General features: G+C 46.1%; 1 protein-coding gene across 1 annotated transcript; it reads right to left on the reverse strand.

The window, feature by feature from the left end:
* Window positions 1–8,977: 8,977 nt before the first annotated feature.
* Window positions 8,978–9,916, reverse strand: LOC125636391 (olfactory receptor 52P1-like). Its single transcript, XM_048849373.1, has one exon. The coding sequence runs from the start codon at window positions 9,914–9,916 to the stop codon at window positions 8,978–8,980; it is 939 nt and encodes a 312-aa protein (XP_048705330.1).
* Window positions 9,917–11,198: the final 1,282 nt, after the last annotated feature.

Here is an 11,198-nt window from a genome sequence, read left to right on the forward strand (position 1 = left end):
ACAGAATTGGATTTTTGTGTCCTAAGAAGTTTGTGCACATGTTGTTTAATTACTGTTGGCAACAGCTGATTTCCTTTGCTTTCCTTCTCAGCTCGTCCCCGGAGGGGGGCCTGAAAGAACTTGAGGGTACCCCACCGGAAGGCCTTCCCAAGTGTGCCTTCCTGAGCTTTAAAAGGGGTTTTGCACTTGGGTGGGGACAGCATCTTCCCATCCAAGGTCAGAGAAAAGCTATAACCTTGGGAATTTAATTCAGCCCTGGAATGACCAGTATTGATTTTTAGAGTCCTCGCGGGCCCCCATCTTCTGCACTCGAAGTGCCAGCATGGGGAATCAGCCTTGTCATGGTGGCAGAGAGGTGGGATCATTCTGAACCAGAACCACAGACCTCAGGATTTTAAAAGGGCACGTTTTTCCTTTTGGCAGCCCACAGACCCAGGGCATTTTTTTCTTTGTTTCTCTTCCTTGCTGCCTGAGGGGGACCAGGCACACAAAGAGTTCAGCCTGCCAAACCAGGGAGTCCAACAAGCAATTTATTTATTTTTTTCTAGCTTCATGGGAGTGAAATAGCTAGGCTGGAGTAGGGCAGCCCTGTGCATGAGGTTACAGACGGGCACCAAAACCCTAGAGCAGCCAGTCTTCCCAAAGTGGCATGCCACGGAGACGACAGGCCTAGATCAAGCCCAGACATCCAGCTGCATGACAGAAATGCAGGAAGAGAATGGGGGAACATCCCTGATGAGATTTCCACCACTTGGTTTTCTCTAAGCCAGAATCAAGCTTTTCTTTTTACTGTCTTTTGGTACTGCCCATTTGCTCAAGAACCAGAGATGCAGGGGCACAGAAAGAAAGAAGACCCCTCTCCCCCGTCAAAAAAACTGTTCTCCTGGTTGTTCTGAACCTCTAAGCCTGTGAGTTTGAGATTTCAGTAACTCTCCTGTCAGTTCTTCTTTGATCCAAATGAGATATCCCGTCCTTGAAGGCTACGAGACAACTGCTTTTAAAGTCACTGGAGGATCCTCACCAGCCTGGGTTCCTCTCTCAATGTGCTGCGACAAGCTGCAGACCTGCACTAACACAGGCAGGGACACACCCAGCTGCTGTTACATGCAGGCTCTGACCAGCCACTGCATGAACCAACAATAGAGACGCTGCAGCCAAAATACCCACCAACAGAGTCCCTAGGCTTTGACCCCAGAGCTGTACTGTCCTGCCCTGGTTCAAGCTCCAGCCAATCTGAATTTATTACCTGGTTCACCCCTCCCTGAATATAGGGAGGACAATACACACTTGTGATAATGAAACTGCGATTCCCCCAACTAGACAATTAACTTAAAGGTACACTGGGTTTAGAGTAAACCGTAGTGCATTAACTACAAAAGATAGATTTTAAGTGATTATGAGGGATAGCAAACAGATAAAGAAAAACACAAACTAAGCTGAACACACAGATTCTCAAGGTACAAGCTGCATTTGCTTTGCAGTTTGGGGCTCTCAGGTTTCCATCTTCAGGCTAGAAATCCCTTTAGGCTGGGTCCTGCACTTCCCCCAGTTCAATCTTTGTTCCTCAGGTGTTTTCTATAGTCTTCTTGTGTAGGGAGTGAAGAACCACCCATGATGTGACTCCCTGCCTTATATAGCTTTAGCATATGGCAAGAACCCTTTGCTTCAAAACTTTGTTCCCAGTCCAGCATGTGGGAAAAGTACAGGCTCCCCAAGATGGAGTCCAGAGTTATGTGGCCTGGTCACATGACCTTGTAGAGTCAGAGCATCCATTACGTATAGGCTGAATGGAGCGTTCTCAGGGAGGCTCAGGAAGTGAGAGAGACATTTCTCCTCAGGCCTATTATTTTCCCCTAAAGGCTCATTGGCCTGAACTGGACGTTCCCAAGTGGCTATCTTACTTTCCCTAATCAGTTTCCCTGAGGCCAGTGCACTATGGTGGTAGTTTAGGTAGCCGTGCCCTGCTGGGGTGAGGACACAGGGGTAAAGGAATCAAACAACTGCTACATCTGGATCTTTTCCTCAAGCAACAGTCCCTTCCCCATGTTGCCATCACAGATGCCTGGGGGCCTAATTTGGGCTTCACAGGGTATCAGTGTGAGGGATTGTCACTCCTGGGGGCAGTCTGGGAGCTGTGGGAACTTCTGCACCCCTCTAACCACCGAGCTGGGCTGGCCCCTTTTCACTCTCCTTTGCTGGTAATTCCCCTTCTCCAGACCCTGTTATCACCCAGCAGATGGTGCCACACTCCCAAACTGAGTTACCCAAGGGCTTATCTAAACCACCCAAATACAATCAGCAGACACTAGCCAATTTGCCAGCTCCCCAGTTCACATCCTCCACTGGAGTATAAACCCACAATTACAGTGTCTTGCACTGCATAGGGACCTATACAACATCAGCTCATGGTTTTCACTGGTGAGTGGCAGGCAGTAGCAGCCTTGGGAGCAAGGGGGTGAGGGTGGAGGAGAGGAGGGACTAGCAAGCATTGGAACGTGGGGAGTAGGAGAGGAAGGACTTAGCGTGAGGAAGGTGGGGTGCCACAGGCAACCAGGTTGAGGAAAGAAGGGACTCAGCGAGCTCTTGGTGGGAGGGCCATAGAGGAGGGGGTTGAAGGAGAGAAGGGAGTAGAGACCCAGAATATCCCATGGCTACCAGGAGGCCACAGGGGGCCGAAGAGGGGAGAGACTCAGTGAGTGGTGGGCTGTGGGGGCCTCTCGGTGGAGGAGAGAAAGGATTCAGAGAAAAGCAGTGGAGGCCTCAGCAGAGGAGCAGAGCAGGGACAGGAAAAGGTGGAGCATGGGTGAGGCCATGTACAGAAGTGGGATGGGATATCTGGGGTCAAGCGCAGGCAGGGCAACCACAGCCCATGTGTGTGTGATCTCAAAGGTGGCAGAGCAGCGGTTGCCCCACAGGGGAGGTTTAGCCTCCATTGGCCTATTATACCAGCCGCCTATGTAAGGTGGCTCCATAGGGGCCACTTCCTAACACCTCCCTGTGAATGTGCCAAGTTCTCCCTCTGGAGTAAAGCAGATGGAAGGGAATCTGCTCTCCCCAAGGCACATTCTGGTGGCTGCATGTAGCGAGGTTGTTCTCCTTTCATCTCGAGCAGCAACTGCCTCTTCCTGTGGCATGGTCCAACCTCAGAGGTCCAGCTCAGTCTAAGGGCTCTCGCCTGCTGGGGCAGTCAAAACAGCAAATGAAGGTGATCAATCAAGTCCAGCATTCATGTGAGAGAGAGAATCATAGAAGATTAGGGTGGGAAGAGACCTCAGGAGGTCATCTAGTCCATTTGTTCATAATGGATCCCTTGAAGACCTGCTCCATGGTTTTTCCAGGGACTGAGTGGATGCTGTAGTTCCATGGATTCTCCTTCTTCACTTTTCTTTTAAAGAGGGGTACTATATAAGCCGTTTTCCAGCCATCTGGGACCTCCCCTGATCACCACAGGTTTTCAAAGATAATGGCCAATGGCTCTGCAGTCACACAACCAAACTCCCTCAGCACCCTCGGATGCACTCTATCCAGCCCGATGGACATGTGTTTGTCCAGTTTTTCTAAATCATAGAAGATTACGGTCGGAGGAGACCTCAGCAGGTCATCTAATCCAACCCCCTGCTCAAAGCAGGACCAACACAAACTAAATCATCCTAGCCAGGACTCTGTCAAGCCAGGCCTTAAAAACCTCTGAGAATGGAGATTCCACCACCTCCCTAAGTAACGCATTCCAGTGTTTCACCATTCTTTGAGTGAAATAGTGTTTCCTAATACCCAACCTATGTCTCCACCACTGCAACTTGAGACCATTGCTCCTTCTTCTGTCTTCTGCCACCACTGAGCACCGTGCTTTTTGGAACCCCCCTTCAGGTAGATGAAAGCAGCTATCAAATCCCCCCTCACACTTCTCTTCTGCAAACTAAACAAGCCTAGTTCCCTCAGCTTCACCTCGTAAGTCATCTGCCCCAGCAGCCTGATCTTTTTTGTTGTCCTCCGCTGGACTCTGTCCAATTTGTCCACATCCCTTCTGTAGTGGGGGGCCCAAAAATGTATGCAATAGTCCAGATGTGTCCTTACAAGTGCCCAATAGAGGGGAAAAATCACTTCCCTCAATCTGCTGACAATGGCCCTACTAATGCAGACCAATATGCTGTTAGCCTCCTTGTCAACAGCTTCACACTACTGAGTTATATCCAGATCTCATCAACTGTAACCCCTAGGTCCTTTTCTGCAGAACTGCTGCCTAGCCATTTGGTCCCTAGTCTGTAGCGGTGCATGGGATTCTTCTGTCCTAAGTGCAGAACTCGGCACTTGTCCTTGTTAAAGCTCATCAGATTTCTTTTGGCCCAATCCTCTAGTTTGTCTAGGTCACTCTGAACTCTATGCCTACCCTCCAGCTTATCTACCTCTACCCCCAGCTTAATGTCATCTGCGAACTTGCTGAGGGTGCAATCCATCCCATCATCCAGATCATTAATAAAGATGTTGAACAAAATTAGTTCCAGGACTAACCCCTGTAGCACTATGCTTAATACCGTCTGAAAACTAGATATTGAGCCGTGGATCACTACCCGTTGAGCCTGACAATCTAGCCAGCTTTCTATCCACCTTGTAGTCTATTAATCCAATCCATACTTTTTTAACTTTTGTGGGAGATTGTATCAAAAGATTTGCTAAAGTCAAGATATATTGTGTCCACTGCTTTCCCCAGATCCACAGAGCCAGTTATCTCATCATGGAAGTCAATCAGGTTAGTCAGGCCTGACTTGCCCTTGATGAATCCAGGTTGACTGTTCCTAATCACCTTCCTCTCCTTCAAGTGCTTCAAAATGGTTTGCTTCAGAACTTGCTCCATGATTTTTCCAGGGACTCAGGTGAGGCTGACTAGTCTGTAGTTCCTCTGGTTCTCCTTCTTCCCTTTTTTAAAGATGGGCACTATATTTGCCTTCTTCCAACCATCCGGGAGCTCCCCCGATCACCATGAGTTTTCAAAAATAATGGCCAATGGCTCTACAATCACATCAGCCAACTCCCTGAGCACCCTCGGATGCACTAGATTTGGACCACTGGATTTATACATGTCCAGCTTTTCTAAATAGTCCTTAACCTCTTCATAAAATCATAGAATATCAGGGTTGGAAGGGACCTCAGGAGGTCATCTAGTCCAACCCCCTCTTCTTTCACCACTGAGGGCTGTTAGGATATAGATATGCAGGCCTGTCTGTAAAGGCCTATACTTTAAGTATTTAGGGATATGTTTATCATTTAGCTACTTATAGAGGTATAAAAGAAAGAATCTGTGTAAGGGTCTTCTCTTACTGCGACAGTCTGAGGCCCTGTTCTTAGGCTAAGGCCTTTGGCCAAGCAGCAGAGGCAGCCATAAGCTGCTAAGCGACCGGTCACCTCCTCACATTCCAAACTAGTCATTTTAGAATAAGGCAATCTGGGGCTGTTGGAAAGGTGATCCAATCTGTCATCTCCAGAGAAAGGGAAGAGCCTAGAAGATGTGAAAGGAAATTTAGTTTGATAGTTTTCTGTTTGGTAAGAACTCACTTATCCATAGACACAGCTGGGAAACCCTTATATAGATGTAGTTGTGAAATCCTTACTTCTGTATTGTTTTGTCATTATAGTTCCCCCTTTAGTATTGTTTATTGGCATGGTCTCTGTCTGGTTCTGTGATTGTTTCTGTCTGCTGTATAATTAATTTTGCTGGGTGTAAACTAATTAAGGTGGTGGGATATAATTGCTTAGCTAATCATGTTACAATATGTTAGGATTGGTTAGGTACATTTCAGCAGAATGATTGGTTAAGGTATAGCTACGAATATTACTGTATAAATTAGGGGCAAACAGGAAGAAAGGATTTAAGCTTGCTGGAAGTTCACGCCAATAAACATCTAATTGTTTTCACCTTCGGACTTAGGGTATTGTTGCTCTCTGTTCATGTGAGAAGGACCAGGGAAGTGGGAGAGTGAAGGAATAAGCTCTATAACAAGGGCTGCTCACCTCCTCCCCATACTGTGTTGCCCAGAACAGTAGAAAAGGTGCTGACTTTGTCTGTGAAGACCGAGGCAAAAAAAGCATTGAGTACTTCAGCTTTTCCCACATGATCTGTCACTAGGATGTCTCCGCTTTTCATTAAGGGTCCCACACTTTCCCTGACCTTTATCTTATTGCTAACATACCTGGAGAAACCCTTCTTGTTACCCTTCACCTCCCTTGCTAGCTGCAACTCCCGTTCTGTTTTGACCCTCTGGATTACACCCCTGTATGCCAAGAAATATTTTTATACTCCTCCCTAGTCATCTGTCCAAGTTTCCACTTCTTGTAAAATTCCTTTTTGTGTTTAAGCTCACCAAAGATTTCTCTCTTAAGCCAAAATGGTCACCTGCCATATTTGCTATTCTTTCTGCACATCAGGATGGTTTGTTCCTGCACTCTAAATAAGGCTTCTTTAAAATAGTCAGCTACTCTGGACTCCTTTCCCCCTCATATTAGCCTCTCAGGGGATCCTGCTCATCAGTTCCCCAAGGGAGTCAAAGTCTACTTTTCTGAAGTCCAGGGTCTGTATTTTGCTACTCTCCTTTCTTCCTTTTGTGAGGATCTTGAACTCAACCATCACATGGTCACTGCAGCCCAGGTTGCCACCCAAATCTTCTTCCTCTACCAATGCTTCTCTGTTTGTCAGCAGTAGGTCAAGAGAAGCATGCCCCCTAGTTGGTTCCTCCATCACTTGCACCAGGAAGTTGTCCCCAACACTCTCCAAAAATTTCCTGGATTGTCTGTGCATTGCCTTATAGATCTGCCAGCAGATGGAGGGTGATTGAAGTCCCCCTGAGAACCAGGGTGTGTGATATGGAAACTTCTTTTAGTTGTCCAAAGAAAGCCTTGTCTGCCTCATCCTCCTGGTCTAGTGGTCTATAGCAGATGCCCACCATGACATCACCCTTGTTGCTCTCAACTCTAAACATAATGCAAAGACAATCAACAAGCTTTTTTCCAGTTTCATACAGGAGCTCTGAGCAAGTACAATGCTCTCATACATACAGGTTAGCTCCTCCACCTTTTTCCCCGCCCCCCCAGTCCTTCCTGAACAGTTTATAGACATCCATGATAGTGCTCCACGCATGTGAGTTATTCCAATCACACCATAGTTCCTTGCCTGTACCAGGACTTCCAATTCTTCCTGCTTGTTTCCCACGCTGCCAGCGTTCATGTACCGGAACCTAGGTATCTAGCCGATTGTCCTACTTTCTCAGTATGAATCAGGAGGCCTCCCCTGTTGTGCACTCCGTCTTGTATTTCCTCCCGGTATCCCACTTCCCCACTTACCTCTGGGCTTAGATGTCCAGCCCCTGAAAACCTAGTTTAAAGGTGAATACTTCCCTCTCCAGATCCCGTGCAGCACACCATCCCTTCCCTCAGGGAGGGACCTTTGGGCAGTTGCTCAGGTGTGATCCTGCCTCCCTCAGCTCATCTCCCCTGGAGCTGCCAGTAGCAGCTCTCCTCTCCTACCTGGTCTGCTACAAAATGATCTGCTCCCCTGCCCTTTTGCCTTCTGCAAGCATTTTTCTTCAGACTTGATATGTCTACCCTATTTTCTGATTATTTACTTGCTGAACGTTTGGTTTCTTTGAACTCAATTTTAAATTTTCTACAAGTTCAGTTCATTTGAGAATTGATACTGCTGCTTTGCACAGATCTTTGTGTCACATTCCCTTACTCTGCACTGCTGTGAGAACCCCCACTCCTGGGCTGTTCACACACAGTCTCTGGCTACTACCAGCTGCTTGAAAGCAAATGACACTAGCCAATATCTCCTGTATGAGACACAACTTTAGGAACCTAAATCTTGCAGTGTCCCATTTTGCCCACTGGACACTGCAAGCTTATATGACTTCATCAATTTAACAAAGAATTTTATATGTACTAGGCTTGTTATCCCAGGAGGAGTCTCTGACACTCTTCAGACCAAACACACTGCTTCAAGTGGAGCAAACAAACAGATTTATTAATTATAAAGATAGATTTTAGTTGATTATAAGTCAAAGCATAGCAAGTCAGAGTGGTTACCCATATAAAATAAAACATGAGCACGCAGCCTAAACTCTCAACCATATTAGACTGGGTAGCAATTAGATTACACCGTTTTTCTCAAACCTCCCCCCACACACCGCTTCCCCCTCCACCCCCCGCAACCAGTCTGTGGTTTTGGATTGTAGAAGTTTTAAACAGGATTTCCCATTTCCACAATATTTCTTTGGAGCACAATGATAAAAACAAATCTAACATTTTCCATTAATTTATTTAACGCTAAAGGCTCATAAATTCATCAGCATTTTTGCTCTGGAGAATGATTTCTGTGGGTGCCTTCATTGTGTCTAAATATTGGAAATAAAAGGAAGCTTGCTTGACCAAGGTTTAATTTGTTATGAAATATGTTGACTAGACCACATGAAAAATGTCAGGTTTACTGTTCTAACCCCATAATAAAATAGTAATGGAAAAAGGTTTAATATGATACCAGACTCTGGGAAGCTGTCCCATGCAGTAATGTGATATTCACCTTACGCAGAAAGTGTGCTCCCATAAGTTACACATTTTAGCTTTTCTCATTGTTATAAAGATTTCAAAGTTACACATATATTTACACGTCACTTAAAACCAATCTATCAATTTCTCCCAGTTCCCAAATGTAAGCAGGGAACTATTGTAGTGAACAGCCCTGGTTTCTGCACCACCCCAGGGTAATTGGCTAGTAAAAGGGTCTCAGGCCCTAATCCCACTCCCTTTACCCAGAGGCCAGCCTGCAGTGCTTGGTGATGCAGTGATAAGATGTTAGGTGTGAAGAACTTCTCAGACTGTGAACTTCCACAATGCTGAGCTCAGCCAAACTGGGACAGAGCACCCTTAATTAAGGAGGAGATATCGTTTCCCCCTCTTGTCATACAGGTTTAAACTCAATGTCCCCCAGTGATCACCTTCTGCTGATGTATTTGCCCACTTTCACACGAAGCTCTTTGGTTTTGACCCCGTAAATGATAGGGTTGAACATGTGGGGGACAAGGAAGTAGAGGTTAGCCAAGATGATGTGAACATGGGGAGTGATGCCCTGACCAAAGCGATGTGTCAGAGAAGTGAAGATGAAAGGAGTATAAGACATCAGCATCACACAGATGTGGGCTGTGCAGGTGTTGAGGGCTTTCTGGTGGGCTGTCTTGGAGGAGATTCTGAGGACAGACCTGATGATCAGACTGTAGGACAGAGCAATGAGTGTCAGGTCTAACCCAATGACTATAAATGCTCCCACCAAGCCATACATCCCATCAAATGTGGTGTCCCCACACGACATCTTCACCACAGCCATATGGTCACAGTACGTATGGTGGATAATGCGGTTGTTACAGAATGGCTGCCTGATCAGGAGCAAGGTCAGAGGTAGAATGAATACAACAGCTCTCATGAAACCCACTAGCCCTAGCTTAGCTATTCGTACATTGGTGAGGATGGTAGCGTATCTCAGAGGGTTACATATGGCAAGGTAGCGATCGAAGGCCATTGTCATGAGGATGGCTGAGTGCATCATGGAACCTGTATGAACGAAGAACATCTGGGTGAGGCAGCCACAGACAGTAATGCCTTTCAAATTGAACCAAAATATACACAGTGCCTTTGGCACGATGGCGGTAGCCGTGCCAATGTCTGTGAGTGACAGCATGCAAATCAGCAGGTACATCGGCTTGTGCAGGGTCTGCTCTTTGCCTACAACAAAGAGAACTGTGAAATTGCCAAAGAGGCCGATAATGTAGAACATAGAGAAAGGGATGGAAATCCAGATGTGGGCAGCTTCCAGGCCAGGGATTCCCATTAGCATGAAAGTTGAAGGTTCAGAGGGGGTGAGGTTGAGAGCTGCCATGAGGTGGTCGATTCATCGGTTAGGCGAAGAAATGCTCAAGGTGCCTGTGAAGGGAGAGAAGAACATTGATGGTGTTTACACACTTCATAACAAATAGTATGGTAAATATTTTATAGTTATTATCCAGCTAGAAAAGGGGAATGAGTAGTGACGTGGCAACATTTACAGATGGCACCAGATTATTTAGGTCTTCGTCAAGTCCAGAGAAGTCCTCAGAGAGAGCTAACCAAGCCAAGTGAATGGGCAGCATGATGATAGAGAAACTTCAATGTCAATATCAGTAACGTGTATTCTCATTAGAGGGAAGTGCTTGAAGTCCTCAATCACCTGGGAAGGTTGTAATTTAATTGCATGAACTCAGGAATGGGACCTAGGCATCATGGTATACAGCTCTGGGAAAGCCTGCTAACAGTGCACCCATGGACAGAGGCTAAGCAAAATATTGGGATCCAGAAGGAGTGGGTTGGAGAACCACCCAGAAAATAAAATGTCATGAGATCAGTCCATCAATGTTTCACCATCCTCTGCACTCCTCTGTGTAGTACTGTGCACCCTTCTCACAAAGGATATTACATAACTAGAGGGGTTCAAGCAACAACAATGAGAATGATAATGGGCCTGGGGAAACTGTCATCTGGAGAGGGGTTGAAAAGACTGGGATAATTACCTTACAAAGGTGATGAATAAGATGGGACATGAGAAAAGCATTTAAAATACTGACTGGTAGAGAGTAGACTGAGAATGTGTTCTCCCTGTCTCCCAATATAAGATTAAGAGGACATTCAATTAAACATGGCATATTGAAAACCAATAAAAAAGAATGCTTTCTTCAATCTATGGTTAATTAGACTAAAGAAATTGTTGCCACAAGAGGTAGTTGAGTAGTAAGAATCAGGAAGGGTTTGGACATTTATATGGTAGTTAAGACTATCCAGTTACAATAGTTACAGCTAAATACATAGTTCGCAAAGTCTAGATGCCATAATGTTTCAGGGCATAAGCCAATCTCCAGCAGTCAGGCATTAGGGGACACCCTCCAGATGGACAGGTCACCTCACCCCCATGCATCTACTGCTGAGTTTCTTACCCCTTCTTCTGCAGCACCCGGGGCTGTCCCTGTTAGAGAGAGGACTCGGAACTAGATGGAGTTTAGGTCTGATCCAAGATGTTATTCTGATGTTGGAAAGGAGCTCAGTTTCCTCCATGGAAACAGACATAATCATGGGCAAGAATGTCACAAGGGTCTTGGTATTTAGGGCTACAGGCCTGCACCTCTGTTACT

The sequence above is a fragment of the Caretta caretta genome, chromosome 1 (genome assembly GCF_965140235.1).
Source record: "Caretta caretta isolate rCarCar2 chromosome 1, rCarCar1.hap1, whole genome shotgun sequence".
In the NCBI taxonomy this organism is placed as follows: Eukaryota; Metazoa; Chordata; order Testudines; family Cheloniidae; genus Caretta; species Caretta caretta.